The sequence below is a fragment of the Pelobates fuscus genome, chromosome 2, assembly GCF_036172605.1.
Source record: "Pelobates fuscus isolate aPelFus1 chromosome 2, aPelFus1.pri, whole genome shotgun sequence".
Lineage (NCBI taxonomy): Eukaryota > Metazoa > Chordata > Amphibia > Anura > Pelobatidae > Pelobates > Pelobates fuscus.
Window position 1 is genome coordinate 278,412,358 of NC_086318.1, and position 21,914 is coordinate 278,434,271.

Below are 21,914 nucleotides of genomic sequence, written 5' to 3' on the forward strand. Positions count from 1 at the left end.
CAATAGAGGGGAAGTACCCGTCGCCAATGGGTGGGGGCTAAATGTAAAAATAACCCCCCCAAAGGGACCAGGGGTCCTAATGCCCCTAATTCCCCCCCCCCCCCCCAATAAAGTAAAACCCTACCAACCCCCCTCATCCTAAAAATAGTGAAGGGGAAGCAATAAACCAAAATATCTGTAGAAGAAAAAAAATTATACTTACCATTAGATGTCTCTTTTTCAGCCCTAAAAAGGAGAAATAAAAATCCATACTTCCTGTTGAGATAAAGGGCATAAATCATCTAACATTCCTAAATTGTTTGGAATAACGTGCTTTAAAACATCAGGTATGATGTTGTATCGATCAGGTAGTGTAAGGGTTATGCCCGCTTCACAGTGACAGACCAAACTCCCCTTTTAACGCACCGCAAACAACCGCAAACAGTCCATTTGCACAACCGCAAACTCCCCATTTGCACAAGGTTGGATACCGATCGATGGTTCGATATTCTGAGCCCTCTCTGATTTACTGTACACGACTATTCGATATTCCCACAAATTTTATATAGCATTTTATGTTTGTTTGAGACCACCTTAAAAATATTGGATATCGCTAAAAATCATGATCACTATATACTTTCTTTACAAACCTCAAAAACGAACCAAACTACTCATCCATCCGCTATACCACTTTATCCCACCTAGAACTAGTGCCCAGTTAAAATACTTGACTCTTACTTACCCACACTCAGTCATGCCACACACATTTCACCACTACTCTCACTGAATCCCTCTGACTACGGCTAAATTCATCTTCTACATCAGAACACTACTCCTAAGATTGGGTTATATCCATGTCTCGGGTCTTTCATTTAGAATAGGGGCAGCTTCGGTCTCCTTAAACACTGACACTCCAGTGCATATTATTAAAAGATTGGGCAGATGGAAATCCTCAGTCTACAACCGATATATTCCTCATCCCGAGAAAGAAATGAGGAAAGCTTTTAAAAGTTTGGCTTTGTAAATTTGATGCAATAAGTGTGTTTTTCTTTAATACCTTTTCACCCTCTTTGCATGAACCGATTTACATATATTACTAATATGTTTCTGAACATATATATTATATTATTCACTCACTCACTCTCTGGGCCGGCCTAAGACATCATGCTGCCTAGGTCCAACGATAAATGACTATGGGGGATAATGTATAATAAACACAGGTTACTGGCTATGGGGGGGATAATGTATAATAAAAACAGGTTACTGGCTATGGGAGGGATAATATATAATAAACACAGGTTACTGGCTATGGGAGGATAATGTATAATAAGCACAGGTTACTGGCTATGGGGGATAATGTATAATAAACACAGGTTACTGGCTATGGGAGGATAATGTATAATAAACACAGGTTACTGGCTATGGGGGGGATAATGTATAATAAGCACAGGTTATTGGCTATGGGAGGATAATGTATAATAAACACAGGTTACTGGCTATGGGAGGGATAATGTATAATAAGCACAGGTTACTGGCTATGGGAGGATAAAGTATAATAAACACAGGTTACTGGCTATGGGGGGGATAATGTATAGTAAGCACAGGTTACTGGTTATGGGAGGATAATGTATAATAAGCACAGGTTACTGACTATGGGGGGATAATGTATAATAAACACAGGTTACTGGCTATGGGAGGATAATGTATAATAAACACAGGTTATTGGCTATAGGAGGGATAATGTTTAATAAACACAGGTTACTGGCTATGGGAGGATAATGTATAATAAACACAGGTTACTGGCTATGGGGGGATAATGTATAATAAACACAGGTTACTGGCTATGGGGGGATAATGTATAATAAACACAGGTTACTGGCTATGGAGGGATAATGTATAATAAACACAGGTTACTGGCTATGGGGAGGATAATGTATAATAAACACAGGTTACTGGCTATGGGAGGATCATGTATAATAAACACAGGTTACTGCCTATGGGAGGGATAATGTATAATAGACACAGGTTACTGGCTATGGGAGGATAATGTATAATAAACACAGGTTACTGGCTATGGAAGGGATAATGTATAATAAACACAGGTTACTGGTTGTGGGGGGATAATGTATAATAAACACAGGTTACTGGCTATGGGAGGATAATGTATAATAAACACAGGTTACTGGCTATGGGGGGATAATGTATAATAAGCACAGGTTACTGGCTATGGGAGGATAATGTATAATAAACACAGGTTACTGGCTATGGAAGGGATAATGTATAATAAACACAGGTTACTGGCTATCGGAGGGATAATGTATAATAAGCACAGGTTACTGGCTATGGGAGGATAATGTATAATAAACACAGGTTACTGGCTATGGGGGGATAATGTATAATAAGCACAGGTTACTGGCTATGGGAGGATAATGTATAATAAACACAGGTTACTGGCTATGGAAGGGATAATGTATAATAAACACAGGTTACTGGTTGTGGGGGGATAATGTATAATAAACACAGGTTACTGGCTATGGGAGGATAATGTATAATAAACACAGGTTACTGGCTATGGGGGGATAATGTATAATAAGCACAGGTTACTGGCTATGGAAGGGATAATGTATAATAAACACAGGTTACTGGTTGAGGGTGGATAATGTATAATAAACACAGGTTACTGGTTGTGGGGGGATAATGTATAATAAACACAGGTTACTGGCTATGGGAGGATAATGTATAATAAACACAGGTTACTGGCTATGGGAGGATAATGTATAATAAACACAGGTTACTGGCCAGGGCCGGACTGGGAATTAAAAGCAGCCCTGGAAAAAAATATTTACCAGCCCCATAATGCATCGCGCCACCATAGTGTGCAGATACAGCTAGAAAAGAGAACTTAAAATTAAAAATTATTACTCCAACGTAAAAAAAAAGCACTCATAGGCTTCAAAATAAACAAAAGTGCTGATTTATTTTAAGCAGATGTGCCTTTGCATGTAATCAATGTTTCAGTCCAACTACCTTGACATATTAAGGAAAGCTTGGTAATGGGACTGAAATGGTGAATGTATGTAGGGCACAACTGTAAAAAATAACGTTATCTTGTTTATTTTGAAGTCCTGTGGGTGCGCTCTTCACTTTAAATATGTTATTGTGCTGGAGTATGCACCTAGCAACAAGACTCGGACAATATCTGCTCATTACATATTAATAAAATTTATCTGTGTATTATGCATATATAAATGTACATTAATATATGTGTAAATATAATAGGCATAAATATATATATATATATATATATATATATATATATATATATTATATATATAACCAATATACACATTAATATAAATGTCATATACCAGTGGAGGATCCAGAGCCTGATCCCGGGAGGGGCACTTATAGATTATTTAAAGAAAAAATCCATGCACAATAACCACTCCTGCTCTGTGTAGTGGTTATGGTGCAAGGAGTGCCGGGACCCCCTCACAGAGTAAGATGTCAAACCGTTTAAGAACAGTTTGACAACTTACCTGGGGTCTGCTGGGATATGGGGCTGTAGTAGGGTATAGGAGCAGTGGTGCAATGTGTGAGGGGTGCAGTGTGTGTGAAAGGTTCAGTGTATGTGTGTGTGGGGGGGTGTAGTGTGTGAATGCGTAGGGTGTGTGGGGAAATGTGTGTATGGGGGGCTGTGAATGTGTGTGTGTGTGTGTATGGGGGGCTGTGTATGTGTGTGGGGGGCAATGTGTGCATGGGGGCAGTGTGTAAATGTGTATGGTGTGTGTGTGGGGGCAATGTGTGAATGTGTATGGTGTGTGTGTGGGGGCAGTGTGTCTATGGGGCTAGAGTTAACTCTCAACACTGCGACCATCAGGAATTCATGGTGGTCGCAGTGGTGAGAGTGAACTCTAGCCCATAGCTCCAGGGCTAGAGTTCACTCTCGTGAGAGCCGGAGCATTGCCGTGGTAACCGCGGCAACGCTCTGTGTTCGTGCGAGAAGGACGCAGAGGAGCTGCAGGCTGAGCACCCGAGTCCTCTCTTCCTCCCTTCCCTGCCGGCTGCCCGCACGGTGCCTGTGGAACGGGGAGGGAGATCGGCTCTCCTTCCCAGTCTCTCTCTTCCCCCTCTGCCTCTTTCTCCCCCTCCCCTTGTGTGTCTCTCTCCTTTCTCCCTCTGTCTCTTTCTCCCCCCTTTCCCTGTGTCTCTCTGTCCCCCACATCTCTCTTCCCCTCTGTCTCCTTCTCCCCCACATCTCTCTTCTCCTCTGTCTCTTTCTCCCCCCTTTCCCTGTGTCTCTCTCCCCACATCTCTCTTCCTCTCTGTCTCTCTCACCACATCTCTTGTCCCCTCTGTCTCTCTCACCACATCTCTTGTCCCCTCTGTCTCTCTCACCACATCTCTTGTCCCCTCTGTCTCTCTCACCACATCTCTCGTCCCCTCTGTCTCTCCCTCCCCCCTTCCTCTCTGTCTCTCCCTCCCCCTTCCTCTCTGTCTCTCCCTCCCCCCTTCCTCTCTGTCTCCCTCCCCCCTTCCTCTCTGTCTCCCTCCCCCCTTCCTCTCTGTCTCCCTCCCCCTTCCTCTCTGTCTCCCTCCCCCCTTCCTCTCTGTCTCCCCCTTTCCTCTCTCTCTCCCCTTCCTCTCTCTCTCCCCCCTTCCTCTCTCTCTCCCCCCTTCCTCTCTCTCTCCCCCCTTCCTCTCTCTCTCCCCCCTTCCTCTCTCTCTCCCCCCTTCCTCTCTCTCTCCCCCCTTCCTCTCTCTCTCCCCCCTTCCTCTCTCTCTCCCCCTTCCTCTCTCTCCCCCCTTCCTCTCTCTCTCCCCCTTCCTCTCTCTCTCCCCCTTCCTCTCTCTCCCCCCTCTGTCTCTTTTTCCTCCCTCCACCATATCTCTATTCCTCCTTTTTCTCCCTCTGTGTCTCACTCTCCCCCCCTCTGTCTCTTTCCCCCATCCTTTCCCTGTGCCCCTGTTTTATTTCCCCCCTCCCCTCCCATTTACCTGCGAGTAGTGAGTGGGGCCGGCCACATTCCACGCTGGAGCCGCCGGACCGGGTGGCAGCCTCGCCAGTCCGGCGGCACTCCTGTCACTAATGCTGACTCGCTGGGGGGCTGAAGGAGGAGGGAGGAGCATGTCTCTGTACCATGCTCCCTCGCGGTTCCCACAATTCCCAGCACAGGAACCGCGAGGGAGCATGGTACAGAGACATGCTCCTCCCTCCTCCTTCAGCCCCCAGCGAGTCAGCATTAGTGACAGGAGTGCCGCCGGTCCGGCGGCTCCAGCATGGAATGCGGCCGCAGGCCGGCTGGCCCCCTCAGAGTGTGTGCCACCGGAGCGGCCACCCGGTAGCACATACATGCTCAATGCAGCCCCCAGGTGCCGCGGCCCACCGGGAAATTTCCCGGTATCCCGGTGGGCTAGTCCGGCCCTGTTACTGGCTATGGGAGGATAATGTATAATAAACACAGGTTACTGGCTATGGGGGGATAATGTATAATAAACACAGGTTACTGGTTGTGGGGGTGTAATGGATCGACGGGCACCTCGAATGAGTACCTCCGTTGATGGATGCTCCTAGTGCTTCCCGAGGGCTACAAGCACTCCACCAGATACCATAAGCACCGCAGACCCCAGGAACCGCCGCAGCTTGGTTGGGGTCTTGCCGTCTCCTGCCCACCCTGGACCTACGACAAGGCTCCAGGGGGTAAACCTCTCCTCCAAGATAGTGAAGCAGGAACAAGCTCTTACAAGAGCTTAGTAGTGATTACAGCAAGGGAATATGCAGAGCATAGCAATCCCTTGTAGCAGATTCCCCCAATAAGAGGCGACACTTCAAATTCAGGGTGAAGAAGAACAGACTGTGCTGGCACACCCAGCCTGGTTTTTATTACGGTCTTGCACATACAGGACTGCCCACAGGGAGGTATAAAAAAAACTATAAAATAACAGTTACAACCCACAGTAAAGTCCTTCCCTCTGCCTGTGATACAATTATCTTACACAATGGGAAATGTAATTATCACAGGCAGAGAAATACAGTTTTTACAAATATACTATAACTTTAAAACTATACATCACATTCACATAAATTAATCCATTCAGGGGAACAACATATTAAAAAATGGCACGAATCAGACCAGGGGTTCAAAAGTTAGCAAAAGTATTAATAAAACCCACTGCCAGCATGGCTTTCCGGCCCAAACCAGTTTCACAAGAGTCCTCTATCCTGGAGACAATGGAGAGGTAATCCAATTATATCCAGGGATAAAGGCAGACTCCATTGAGCATATGTTAGCAAAAGACACAAAAATACATAATTCCTAGCATACTGAACAGAACCCCCACATTCAACCCATCCCCAGATGGCTTGGATCTGAGCGCTCAATATATCCAAACAGTGCTCAGATGCCACAAACACAGTCAAATCGCCATGGAGTTTAAGTTTAGCATGGGCTGATGAGAGGGCCATAGTCTGAAAGGGACATACACAGTCCAACAGAATTCCATATGCTGCTTAAAGGGCCAGTGGCAGTATAATAAAATACAGTATGCCCAAATGTTGCACTTGAAGGGCCAAATCTCCCAGGGACCATAATCACAGGACAAGAGGCGGGCAAGCAGCCCCCTCCAAAAGCTCATGGCAAACTCAGTTACAGGGGTGAGTTTGCTACAGGGGGGATAATGTATAATAAACACAGGTTACTGGCTATGGGGGAGATAATGTATAATAAACATAGGTTACTGGCTATGGGAGGGATAATGTATAATAAACACAGGTTACTGGCTATGGGGGGGATAATGTATAATAAACACAGGTTACTGGCTATGGGGGGGATAATGTATAATAAACACAGGTTACTGGCTATGGGGGGATAATGTATAATAAACACAGGTTACTGGCTATGGGGAGGATAATGTATAATAAACACAGGTTACTGGCTGTGGGGGATAATGTATAATAAACACAGGTTACTGGCTATGGGGGATAATGTATAATAAACACAGGTTACTGGCTATGGGGGATAATGTATAATAAACACAGGTTACTGGCTATGGAGGATAATGTATAATAAACACACACAAAAAAAAAAGAATGCAGATTCAGAATTAATCTAAATTGTATGCTGTCTAGGAGGTGGGAGGGTCTGGGAGGGAGGGTCTGCTGCTGATTGGCTGGAATGTGTCTGCTGACTGTGAGGTACAGGGTCAAAGTTTACTCAATGATGACGAATAGGGGGCCGACCGAACATCGCATATGTTCGCCGTCTGTGGCGAACGCGAACATGCGATGTTCGCCAGGAACTATTCGCCAGCAAACCGTTCGGTACATCACTACTTATAAAGCTTTCCCACGCCCTGCGATTTGACTCAAAGCGCTCTGATTGGTTGGTGTAAGCCAACCAATAAGAATGGTAAATCATGAGCCTTGCAAGCAACAGGTCATTTGCCCTGATTGGATTTAAGTCTGCACGGTGTGCTCACTGGGTGAAGATGGATTATTTTTTTTTGCGTTAGGATTTTTTTTTTTTTTTTTTTTTGTAGACATGCCCCTACTTGCGGTATAGCGAGCAGGGTCAGGAGAGAAATTTTAAGCTCCCTTAATTACTAATACAAAGTAATCTTTACTTAGTATTTGTAAATTAGGGAGACCAAAATTGGTCGTTCAGCCTTTTAGTAGATGACTCCCTTATACCGTGGGAAATTAGGGAGCTATCTACTAAGCGGCTGCAAATTGCAGCCGTGGCATGAATAAGATTGGAGTTTAATTCATTCAAATGAAATTCCGATCTGAATAAAAAGTCCAGAATAATGGACAAACTGTTCTCATTCTGTTAGGACGAAATTCTGTAGTTTTACAGGCGTTCAAACAGCAAATAAGGAGAACACGTGGGAGAGGGGAGTATTGTGGGAAAATTTATTTGAACGCAGGAAATAGAGCGGGCTTAGCTCCTCTTCTGGGTCAAAGCTGATGAAGCATAGGAAAAATACTCAAGACAAAATAGTCCCTACTTTGTCTTATGTTTTAAAGAAAACTAGATCAGTTAGGAAGAAAAGAAGAACAGATCGGGGAAAGGTAAGTTTAGCATGACAGTGCCGCTTTAAGGTGTTCCATTCTCAAAAAACAATAGGATGTCCAGTTATTAGAAAAAAACAAAACAATGCACATCTTTATATAAACAGACTGCTCTGGTGTCAATATCTCCCAAATTATGTTAAAGATTTTGTGTCTGCATGTACGGTGTGTACTGCTAACAAAACTCCCAAACAAATACTTTGAGATTTGATAGGCACTGGAATTGCAGAAACAAACCACAGACATATTTGGTCATGGTTTTCATTGTGAACCTACTCATGCTAAGAACTATACTACCATTCTTATGATCAAAAACAGGTTCTCTAAGATGTCTTATTTGATCCACATGAGAACTAGCTAAAATCTAGGTGTTCTGTTTGCATGGCATAACACAAGAGATTATATCTGATTGAGGGTTCCAGTTTAGAGAAACTTTTGCTCAGTGATGGGTATTACTCTGTGCTTTTCCTCACATATCACCATAAGTCTAATGAAGCGGCTGAGTGAGCCAGTCAGTAATCAGAACAATAGTGCTGCTAAAGTGGTTTTGGAGCTTGTAGTCTGTATGTACAGCTTTTCAATATGAAACTCTGCACATTACTATTGTTATTATAATTTTATTATTTATATAACGGCAGCAAATTCTGTAGCGCTGTACATACTTAAATAATGAATATTGCTGTGATAGGTTTAACTCCCCTTCCAGCAGCGTCATTAGCACAAGAGTTCCAGTCTGGCTAATGTCAATTCTGTGCATATTCTTTACCCACTGGGTCATATATTGCTGAGATTGTGCACCTGACACTCTCATCCAATACCCAGGCGGATAAGCATATGGTTTCTGCAGCTCTGCAGAATCAAGAAGTCACAGGCACTAAGCACTGTGACATATATGTATGGTGGCAATGAAGGAGTTAATCTGTTTTGTCTAAGATTTGAATGTGAGGAATTAGAGGAATCAAAATAGAGAGAATCACTCTTAATATTGAGGCGAGCAGGAGCGTTTTACGGTAGCATGGTGGACTATCGTCATAATTGGCATTATAACAGATACTAGAGTTGTGAAAACCACAAAGTAGAATTAGTGCTGCAGAATGTATAATGCATATTCTGCAGGATTCTTAATTGCCTAAATTACCTTCTTCTGAATTCTACAGGGCAACTGTTTTAATGTGCTGCCCTTTAATATTTATTTGTAAAACTTGTTTTCAAAACTTGAGAAAGTTTTCCTAATTTAGAAAACAAATTTAATATCCATATTTTTTTTACTAGAACAGTATTTTCAAATATATAAAAACCTATGGAACATTTGCTGCCTGTTGTAATACAGCGTGCTACCTTTGAATGATATTGCAGTATGGAAAAAAGAACTTCATGTACGCCCAGGAAAATGCTGTAATAATCTTCTGCCTTCAAGTGATCCAGTGGCACTGTTAAAAGAATGCTGTATGACAGTGTAACATGATGCGGATTTTTTAGATATGATTCACCATGCCTTAACAATAAGGCTAAAGCCTCCAAAATAGGCACAACAATTGTGGGAAGTAACAAGCGATCTTTACAAGACTCTTTGCATAATGTCTGCAGAAAGAGGGATAAATAAACACAATTAGGATTTTATATAATCACATTATTATTTTTGTAATCACTATCAAATATGAGGTTTATAATGTTTTGCAGATATGAGAATACACAAACTGCAGTTAACTTGGAATTCAACACATTGCTTTGTGTTGCCAAAAGTCACTGCTCAAACAGAAGTGCAAGAAATTAAAACGGCACTGTCATGCCGAACTTACCTTTCTTTAATCGATTCCTCTTCTCTCCCTCTGTCAGGATCTGTTCTTCATTTATTTCTGTCTGCTCTAGTTTTCTTTAGTAGGAACTATGTGTCTTATGGAGTTTTCCTACGCCTGACCATCTCTGACCAGCGGAGGAGCAAAGTGTGCTTAATTTTCGGTGGTCAGAGAAATTTTTCCACAATTCTTAGCTTTCCACCGTGTTCCCGCGATGCTTCCTTTCACTTTTCCTGAACGTCCTGTCATTTAGACAGGATGCCGTCAAAACTACTGAATTGCGTCCTAACAGAATAAGAACAGTTTGTTCATTCATGTGAGGACGCATTTCGGGACTTTGTTCATATCGGAATTTCATTCAAATGAATGAAACTCCGGTCCTATTCGTGCCACGGTATCAGGGAGCTATCTACCAAAAGGCTGTAAGACCTAAATTACAGCCAAATTTAATAATACTAAGTAAAGATTACTTAGCATTAGTAAATTCTGCCCCTACTCGCTATACAGCGAGTAGGGGCATGTCTATTTAACAGTGAGTAGCCAAAACCCTAGTACCCCCCTCCCGAGCCCCCACCCGTGCCGCGCGAGTGGGGGCTACTAAACTGAAGGGGGGACCTAAGCCCCCCTCCCCGGCCCCCACCCTTGAGCCGAGGGTGGGGGCCATAAAAACAATGGGGGCCATATGCTATTATGGGGGTCATATTGACCCCCATAGAGTGAGGGAAGACATGGGGGGCTTATAAAATGGCGGGGAGCACTGCTACTTGCTGCTTCTACTTTTACATTTTACAAGGAGGGAGCTGCGAGCTGGTAGCTCCCTCCTTGTAATAAACTTAACATACGAACACTAATATTCAGTGTTTGTTTGTTCGTCTATTTCTATTCATTCATTTGTCTTTCTGATGGATGAATGAATAGATGAAATTCCCGTTTGCATGCCCAAGTGTTTAACTGGGCATGTGCCGGAATTTCACAGCGCTATCTAGTGTGGGCAGATGACGTGTCCCGCAGGGACTTCATCTACCCACACATAGATGGCGGCGCCCAGAACATAGGTCCGGGCACAAAATAAAGTTTAAACACTAGGTAATATGGGGGGCTTAGGGGGTCAATCAGATGTAGTGGAGTCGGGAGGGGCTAAAAAAAAAAAAAAAAAAAACAGGATTAGGCCATGACAGTGCCGCTTTAATGGTGTACCGAGAGTGGTTGCACATAAAATCCCTTTGTTGACACATGTCAAACAAGTCAGCAATTATTAAAATTATTTAATTCCAAGCTATCTAATCATCCAGCAAACTAGATCTAGATTTTACTATGTTAAAGTGGATGTGATTTAAACAAAGCAGGATTTCAAACTTGTAAAAGATAACCTTCTCTAAACTTTATATTCTGCAGGTAATGGTATGATAACACATTTCTAGTGTATCCCTAGGAAACTAAGCTAAATATATATTTTTACCATTATTAAAGAGCACTCTTTCCTTTTCAAATGAGCATCTGTCCATTATACCCAAAGTATCTCATTAAGGTTAATTTCATGACTTACCACTAAAACTGTAGTGATCTGTGGGGCTGTACACCAGAATATTTTGATTCTCTCTCCACTTAATGGGCAACTGAGTAGCAGCTTAAGCAGTATGATGCCAGCAAATGGTTCCTACAAGACACAAACAAACTATTTTGTCTGAGGAAAGGTGAATTTAAAATTAGTTTTTTTTCTTTACCCCTCTTCACTTTCAATACAAGCATTGCAAATTTTACTTTTGCTGTTCAATGGATACACTAAGCACCAAAACGACTTTATGCACAAGATAGTTAACTGCAATAATAAAATTACATATCAATAGTAATCACAGCTCAAAGGTATTTTGCGTAACTTAAAATAAAAGTACACAAAAATATTATAAAATACTTGGGTGATAGTCATATCCAAAGTCAATAGAATACCACAATGGGAAAATTTCAGTCAACCTTTACTGGTTTTCTCTTCCCAGCATTATTTATCCAAAGAGGATACCTTATAGATATTTAGATATAATTGTATTAACTCAGTTCACTATCTTTTGCTTTTTTGTTTTACTGGAGTAATACTAGGATTGGGCAGGTATTGGGTCTCCTTTTTTTAAAATTAATTTATAGTTTTTGTTTATAACGCCTTTTAAACTATTTTATATTTGACCCAAACTTTAGCGTAAATAATTTTTGTGTGTGTTTATGCAGCCCTAACACACTAGGCTGGAGCACACGGCTTACATGACAAAAAAAAGGTTTAATTTTCAATCAGATCTAAATAAATGACTTATTCAATTATTCAACACCTAAAAATAGTTAACCCTTTTGCAACAGAAAAAATGTCTGTCATTGTTCTTGTTTCCTTAGGGGTTGGAGAGATACCCCTCCTATCATGTGTGCTGCCTCTCACTCTATTGTACTCAGTTTGTTTAGCGCTGCTTTATACCCTGTTCATGCCTGTATGGTGTAGTTGGAATATGTAGCCTGCGAAAATGCTCCAAAATGGAACACGGACCATACCGAATCGTGAGTACTATCAAAGGGGGACACACTCATACAATGCACCCACATAAGCAAGTTTTGGGAGGGGAGTCAGGGCCCTGGGAGACTGAAGGGTTGGAAGCCACATATGCTACACACTGCAAGGGAGCACACCCCAAGAGAGAAGGCCCCTAGAAAAACTTTCAACACCGACATAGCTGCGAGGGGGGGCATTAGGACATTTGGGGGGGACGGGGAATACGCCAGCATTGGCAACACAAAAGGCCTGATGGCACACAGGTGGTCTCACTTGCAGAAACACAGAGACGCAACCCTGAACGTAAAGTTAGGGGCCGCCCTGGACATTGTTCTGTCGTCACAAGAACCAACACACACAAGGGAAGAGAAGGGCGGGAAGGAAGGGCTTGCAAGAATGGAAAAGGAGAGAGAAGTAAGGTGGAGAGCTGAAAGAAACGGGGGGAAGCGCAGAGGTGGGGAGAGAAGAAAAGAAAAATTCTGAGCAACCTACATACTTGTTATATATACACTGCGTGCAGAATTATTAGGCAAATGAGTATTTTGACCACATCATCCTCTTTATGCATGTTGTCTTACTCCAAGCTGTATAGGCTCGAAAGCCTACTACCAATTAAGCATATTAGGTGATGTGCATCTCTGTAATGAGAAGGGGTGTGGTCTAATGACATCAACACCCTATATCAGGTGTGCATAATTATTAGGCAACCTCCTTTCCTTTGGCAAAATGGGTCAAAAGAAGGACTTGACAGGCTCAGAAAAGTTTAAGATAGTGAGATATCTTGCAGAGGGATGCAGCACTCTTAAAATTGCAAAGCTTCTGAAGCGTGATCATCGAACAATCAAGCGTTTCATTCAAAATAGTCAACAGGGTCGCAAGAAGCGTGTGGAGAAACCAAGGCGCAAAATAACTGCCCATGAACTGAAAAAAGTCAAGCGTGCAGCTGCCAAGATGCCACTTGCCACCAGTTTGGCCATATTTCAGAGCTGCAACATCACTGGAGTGCCCGAAAGCACAAGGTGTGCAATACTCAGAGACATGGCCAAGGTAAGAAAGGCTGAAAGACGACCACCACTGAACAAGACACACAAGCTGAAACGTCAAGACTGGGCCAAGAAATATCTCAAGACTGATTTTTCTAAGGTTTTATGGACTGATGAAATGAGAGTGAGTCTTGATGGGCCAGATGGATGGATTGGTAAAGGGCAGAGAGCTCCAGTCCGACTCAGACGCCAGCAAGGTGGAGGTGGAGTACTGGTTTGGGCTGGTATCATCAAAGATGAGCTTGTGGGGCCTTTTTGGGTTGAGGATGGAGTCAAGCTCAACTCCCAGTTTCTGGAAGACACCTTCTTCAAGCAGTGGTACAGGAAGAAGTCTGCATCCTTCAAGAAAAACATGATTTTCATGCAGGACAATGCTCCATCACACGCGTCCAAGTACTCCACAGCGTGGCTGGCAAGAAAGGGTATAAAAGAAGAAAATCTAATGACATGGCCTCCTTGTTCACCTGATCTGAACCCCATTGAGAACCTGTGGTCCATCATCAAATGTGAGATTTACAAGGAGGGAAAACAGTACACCTCTCTGAACAGTGTCTGGGAGGCTGTGGTTGCTGCTGCACGCAATGTTGATGGTGAACAGATCAAAACACTGACTGAATCCATGTCTGGCAGGCTTTTCAGTGTCCTTGCAAAGAAAGGTGGCTATATTGGTCACTGATTTGTTTTTGTTTTGTTTTTGAATGTCAGAAATGTATATTTGTGAATGTTGAGATGTTATATTGGTTTCACTGGTAAAAATAAATAATTGAAATGGGTATATATTTGTTTTTTGTTAAGTTGCCTAATAATTATGCACAGTAATAGTCACCTGCACACACAGATATCCCCCTAAAATAGCTATAACTAAAAACAAACTAAAAACTACTTCCAAAAATATTCAGCTTTGATATTAATTAGTTTTTTGGGTTCATTGAGAATATGGTTGTTGTTCAATAATAAAATTAATCCTCAAAAATACAACTTGCCTAATAATTCTGCACTCCCTGTAAGTCTATGGGGTGAATTGTCAGGGCGCCTGCAATTAGAGAGGGAACCCAGGTGAAATTTCAAAACAGGGGCAAGAGCAGACAGCACGCATGTAAACCAAAACAGCACAATGAAGGTTAACAGGGGGAAGGCAATTAGCAAAGAGCAATACAGGCTAGACATTTCCTCAAGCGTAACATACCAGCTAACAACACAACACCGTAATATTGGGATTGAAATGCTTTATTGATAAAAATGTGTTGTAGTATGCACACCGAACTCTCGAAAGCACCCGACAAATTGAAGCACTAGACACCCCTGGGGGATTAAGCCTGACCGCCCACTAGCCCCCAAGACCAAGGAACTGCAGGGAAATGACAGCGACAAAACTGCCATGGAAAGACAGGCAACATAGCAAACCAAGGAAACGACTGCGGTCGTAACGACCCACACATTACACAACCTTTGACCCACACGCACCCCACAATGAGAGACAGAGCTGACGGTCTAGCTACACAGCCACATAGGAGACGAGAGACCATATACATACGTACAGTACAACCAAATATGTACGGCACCCATATGGACACGATAGCCGCAGCGTGGCGAAACAAGCTACAGCAGACACGTAGCCAGACACCCCCACGGGCATAGGACACAAGATTCCCCATTAGACAGGGGACACACAACTGCCGGAACTGACCCAGACCCACCAATCGGTGGGACCATACGGTCAAAACACCGGGACAACTGTCCATTAACCTAAGGCTTCACAAAGACTCCTCAGACAGCTCAAACCTACGCAGACTACACCAAGAACCAGATCACAACAGAGACCGCACCACACCACACACACACGGAGGACCCGACTATAAACTCCTACAATGTACACGGCCTAAACGTCAGGGAGAAGTGCACAAGACTACTACGAGACCTGAAACACTACAAGACATCAATAGCATTTCTCCAAGAAATGCACTTCCAAGAAGGTAGAGCACCAGCCCTGAAGGACTGCAAGTTCCGAACAGGATACTTCAGCAACAACCCGGACAGGCGAACACAGGGAGTGTGCATCCTCATTTCTAGCAGAATCCTATACACAGAACATGCCACCGTCAGATGCAAGCAGGGAAGATACATCTTCACTAAAGGTACTATCCTAGATCAAACCTACACATTTACCAGCATATACGCCCCAAACACAAAACAACATCACTTCCTCCGGAACACGCTTAGCACCCTGATGAAATTTGCGGATGACACCCTGATCATTGGAGGGGACCTAAACCTAGCACTGCACCCAGACCAGAACTCTACAACACACGGATCCACCCCACACAACAGGCAAGCAAATACGCTTTGCCACCTACACCAACACCAACTGGCACACTGCTGGCGAGAGCTACACCCAATGGCCCGAAACTACACCTTCGACTCGACGATCCATTCAACATACACAAGACTGGACTATTTCCTAATATCGCACCACAACCTGGCCCTGCTTAATGCAGCGGACATCCTGCCGATGACATGGTCAGACCATTGCCCGATCCGCATGTGGTTGAAATCACCGCTGTTCAAACCCCGCCAGATGTCGTGGCGGCTGAACAAATCGATCCTTTCAGACGCGTTAGCAACAGACCAGATCGGTCAATCTATACAAGACTATTTCCAAGACAACGAGACGGAGGACGTAACACCACTGACCTGCTGGGAAGCACACAAGACAGTAATCCGAGGCAAGCTCATCGTGTTAAGCGCAACCCGTAAAAAGACGGCGACACAAGAGACGCTCGAACTTAGCAAAGAAATTGCGACTCTGGAGGCTAGGTACAAACGCACCTTAGACGCAACAACCTACAGAGACCTAACGGCCAAACGAAACCAACTCACCAACTCAACTCATTAACCCCTTAAGGACCAAACTTCTGGAATAAAAGGGATGACCAGCGACACCGCACAATCGAAGACATACATAGTTACCTGGACGCGCACACCAGGAATAAACAAAGCCGACCAAGAGATGCTAGAGGCACCTATCTCAATAGAGGAATTGAAATACGCCATCAAAAGAGAAAAAACAGGCAGGTCACCAGGACCAGATGGGCTACCCCTCCAATATTACAAGGTCTTTGCGCAAGACGTTCTACCGAAGCTACTGAAAGCCCTAAACTCAATCCAGGAGGGAGCCGCGCCTTCGGCCCAATTCACCTCGGCGAACATCACCCTGCTTCCAAAAGAGGGCACAGACCTGACACTGTGCCCAAGCTACCGCCCGATCTCCGTGTTGAACATGGACATCAAACTCCTGGCGACACGTCTAGCGTCATTGCTACCCGCCACAATTCACCCGGATCAAACGAGGTTCATCCCGGGCAGAAAAGTGAGGGACAACACCATAAGAGCCCTGAACATCATAGCACACGCCAGAGCACAAACCACGGACGCGGAGAAGGCATTCGACAGAGTAGACTGGGACCTGACGCTCGAAGCCCTCCAAGCCCTCGGCGTAGGGCCAAAATACCTCACTTGGGTGAAGATGCTATACACCTGCCCCTCAGCGCGCATCCGGATCAACGGCGCACTGACCGACCCATTCCAGATCCACAACGGGACCAAACAGGGCTGCCCTCTCTCGCCCATACTCTTCGTGCTGACTCTGGAGCCATTCCTGAACAGGATCAGACGCAATGCGGACATTCAGGGACTGAAAATAGGAAATACACACCACAAAATCCTAACATATGCGGACGACATGCTGTCACGAACCCGGAGACCTCCCTACGAGCGATACAGGTGGAATTCGAGGAGTACGGCCGAATCCAGATAAACTACACAAAGTCAGAGATACTGAACCTATCCATCAGCCACACACACAGACAAATGATCCAGAGACAACTTCCATACCGCAGGTGTGACCACCGCATGCAGTACCTGGGGGTTTGGCTCACACCCAACCCAGCAGACCTACCCACACAACTACCTCCCCATACTAAAAAAGGCAACGGAGGAACTGCACAGATGGAGCTCCTATTACATCTCATGGCTGGGAAGGGTAAACGGAGTCAAGATGACACTACTGCCCAAACTACTCTTCGTGTTCCAAACGGTACCGATCCAAGCCCCAGAATCGTTCTTCTCAGCACTAAAGACGGAGGTCCGCACATGTATATGGAAGGGCAAATCCCCACGCATAGCACACGCCCAATTAACCCTACCTAAACTCCGAGGAGACCTGGCGCTCCCCGATTTCGAAAAATATTACCACGCAGCACACCTCACCAGTCATCAGCTGGTCGGTAGCCGTCAGCACGAAACCCTGGACCCAATTGGAATCTGACATAACCAACTGCGACCTCAGGTCCTTACCATGTATCCCCAAGACAGCATACAGGCACAAACACATCAACAACCCATTCCTAGCGGCGACTATGCAGATCTGGCACAGACAAGGCACGTAGCAATACCTGACGACAGACCCAGGCCTGCTACTACCCCTCAGAGGCATCCCGGACTTCCCAGTAGGAGACCTCGGTCCCACCTCGGTCCCAACCCGAATGAAGGACGTCCTCACGCGCCCATTTGACATTCGCCCACTGAACGAACTCTTCTCGGACCGACCGCTCACCTTTCCCACACATTGGCAAGAACTCAAATTGTCCAGTACGGCCGATCCATCCCGCAAAAAAACATCCCTACTGAGAGAGCCCACACAATTCGAACTTCTCTGCACGCAAGACAAAGAAACACCTAGAGCCATCTCACAGATCTATGCAATCCTAGTCACCAGCAGATACTTATTGGCAACCCCCTGCATCAGGAACTGAGAGGAAGACCTTGACAAGGCCATGACAGAGGCAGACTGGGATAAAAGCATTACCCTGATACAAAAAACACCAAGTTCAGCACGCCTCCAGGAAAAGTCATACAAGATACTCACCAGATGGTACCTGACGCCGACAGCGCACCGAGCGAGGGACAGCGGGGCACGGTGAGCCGGGGCAGCGACGGGGGGCAAGACCGTCCACCCCCTCTCACTGCCCCCTTAGCCCCTTACCCTTTCCCCAGCTCCCCCCCCACCCTAACCCTCACTCATCCACACTAACACATTTTAACAAACAAACACAGGCACTGCAATAGGCTAATGCATAACATGACAATGGACACTCGGCACACGCGCTTGGCTCCACACCGAAAACACACCCATCAGGCACGGATGTCTCCAAGCAACACTGACACCTGGAGACACAACAAGCATGATACACCCATAAACAACAATACACAAAACCCAGCCCCGACCAACCCACAGACAAGCCTACGACAAGCCTACACACACACCACCGTACCTCCAAATCGGGACAAGGCAGAACAGAGAAAAGCACCATACCACACATGTCACTTTGGACAACGACCACACACACATACAAAAACGCACCACCGAACAGTGACAGACACCGCACCTTAGATACACATGCAGACACACACAATAAACACACAAACCATACAACCAGACCACACAACAGAATCAACCCACCATGGAGGCAGACCCAAACTTAACAAATCACAGATAAACCGAAGCACCATACTACCTGTATATAGAACAAAACATCAAGCACACCACGCACACCACGCACACCCACACCAGCAACCCTAACCCATTCAGCAAGACCCAGATTCCCACAGATAAGATGACTGGTACTTGGACACGCGAACCCACCAGAATATGGCACCGTAACAGCTGAATAGAAGAACTAAATGAAAACAAACATACACGCACAAAGATGAATCTAACTGTTGAAACACATGAGAAATGTGTTAGTTTTGTGTGGCGGCTACTATACTTACAAGACAAACATACCAACTTCTAAATTAATTTCACATTGACATATTTTAATCCTTGTACTTTGTGACCTGCAACTTTGAAAATAAGCTGAAATCCTATACATATTATGTACTCTATAAATCAAGACACAAATTAATTTAGAAATGCTTTCCTATAGACGCTCTGCACGATGGATGCAAAACTCGCATCCATCGTCACAGATGCGCCTTTAGTGGCTGTCCGGAAGACAGCCACTAGAGGCTTGATTTACCCCAAATGTAAACATAGCAGTTTCTCTAAAACTGCTATGTTTGCATCTGAAGGGTTAAAACTTGAAGGACCTAATGCCACGGGAGGGGTGCCCTGAGGGTGGGGGCACCCTCAGGACACTATAGTGATCCTTTAATTACACAAATGAGGCCCCTGCAGGCTTTAGCAGACTTTTAACAAAGCAGGAGATACTTCTAAACTAAAAAAAATACTGACCAAGTAAAGGAATAAAGGGAGTTTAAGTGAATAACTTGGATTTTTTTACATGAAGTTTGCAGGGAGGTTGTGTAAGTCACGGCATAGGGAGGTGTAGCCATGGCTGCACAAAAAAAGTGATTTAACTCCTAAATGGTACAAAATTGAGTGATAAGATTGTAGGGGCATTATCTATACACAAAAAGCACATCATTAAAGGGACACTATAGTCACCAAGTACAGCTTATTGAATTTGTTCTGGCGAGTCGAATCATTACCTTCAGGCTTTTTGCTGTAAAGACTGTCTTTTCAGAGAAAATGCAGTGTTTACATTACAGCCTAGTGATAACTTCACTGGCCACTCCTCAGATAGCTATTAGAGATCCTTCCTGGGTCATGGCTGCCTAAAACGCATCCAAACATTCAGTATCTCCTCCCTCTGCATGCAGACACTGAACTTTCCTCATAGAGATTCAATTAATCTCTATGAGGAGATGCTGATTGGACAGGGCTGTGTTTGAATCATGCTGGCTCTTTCCCTAATTGCCTCCTTGACATGCTCAACCAATTCAATGCATTCCTATGGGAAAGCATTGTGATTGGCTTTTGATCAACACTCCTGATAATGTCAGCCAAGAAGGCAGGACAGGGGCAGAGCCAGCAGCAGTAGACTGGAGTAAAAGTAAGATTTTCCTATATTTAAGGACAAAGTGGGTCAGGTGGGCTAGATGGTGTTTTTAACACTATAGGGTCAGGAATACAAGTTTGTGTTACTGCCCCTTTAGTGTCCCTTTTATAAATAAATTGCCATTGAAATGTGTACAACAGAAATTGCAACAAGAGATCTGAGTATTTATATGACTTAGGAAAAGGAATTAAGATAAACATGCCAATAAACATACATAATAACACATAAAAAAAACATCACCTACTTTATAATTTTGTTTCCACAAGTTGTTGACTTCAAGCCACTGGAGAACATACTTCATCATTAGAACAAATTCCTCATCACTGCAGCTCTTTGTCATGTGAGTAATCAACTCAATTAAGTCAACGGATACACTCTGAATAATCTGGAAATTTACCCATGGGCCTAAAAAATAAAAACATGCATTGGTAATCTTGTTTTGTCTTTACACAAAGGATGCTGCCCTTGAAGCCAAACATGTAACTAACTAACTTACTTTTTACAAGCATTCATGACAAACTAAAGCTTTTTTTCTTTCTTTCTATTTTCAGCTTCCAGAATACACTTGATGCCAAGTAAAGAGCTTGGCTATAAATAACATGGACACTCACATAAGCACAGAGTCCAGAGAAAAGAAAAAAATACACACACATATAGACAAACACACACATACATATACACATGCATTTTCTATGCTCCTGGTCCATGTTTTGTAGCATGATGAATTTAACATCCGGCCCTTGAAATACTGCCTGCATCTGCATGTTTGCCTCTCAACTAGAACAAGTTGTAAAATAAGTGCTTTCCACGCCGCGCAAGCGGCAATCAACATACAGTGAAAGCCGAGAGTGACTCCACGAAGAAGCCCTTCAGCGAACACCCTGGACCCTACAAGCCACCCACAGAAACGGAAGACAACCCGAGACACATCTGCTGCACCACGGACTATAACCCACCTTGCCTACCCTCCAACCCTAGACATGAAATGGTCTACACGGGATCGGCAGAAGACGGCCTTCCCCATGACACCACAAGCTACACCCCAGCCCTGATCCCAGAAACCACATAGCCTGCTGCTCCACAAGAGACACCTCCACCGACCCCCCGCAAAGCTCCGCATCCACCTCCGGCAGAGGCCTACTCGAACTGCCCGACCCCGGTCTCCACAACCTCCATACCCAGCGAGAACCCCAACCAAAGCACGAATACCAAGATGCAGAGCCGGGGACGTCACTCCCGAACCCATGGAGACTGGAGGTAACAGCGGGGAGCAATTATGGACACGGGGGTAGATGAGCACAGCTCAGGCAGGCAACGACCAATTAACTCTTTGTAAACCTATGCTTTTATGTCTTTATGTTACCTTATGGCCTGGGCTAGACTGGGATACTTAGCACTAAAAATATAGCCTACACTGAAAATATTGCCTATACCTTATTACACAATTAGCGCCTTAACCTTACGAGTAAACACATGTATAACAGCTTGCCAAAACACTAAGCTATTATCGCACTCTCAGGGGTAAACCAACAACCC

The 21,914-nt window shown here is 44.4% G+C and overlaps 1 protein-coding gene across 1 annotated transcript in view; it reads right to left on the reverse strand.

Annotated features, from left to right (window-relative positions):
* The window catches only part of URB2 (URB2 ribosome biogenesis homolog), a 186,609-nt gene that overhangs the window by 40,320 nt on the left and 124,375 nt on the right, over positions 1-21,914 (reverse strand). The window contains exons 5-7 of the mRNA XM_063443401.1: positions 20,623-20,783; positions 11,393-11,503; positions 9,389-9,631 (exon numbers count right to left, since the gene is read on the reverse strand). Of these exons, the coding sequence (XP_063299471.1) occupies positions 9,389-9,631; positions 11,393-11,503; positions 20,623-20,783 (515 nt within the window). The remainder of the gene's footprint in view (positions 1-9,388; positions 9,632-11,392; positions 11,504-20,622; positions 20,784-21,914) is intronic.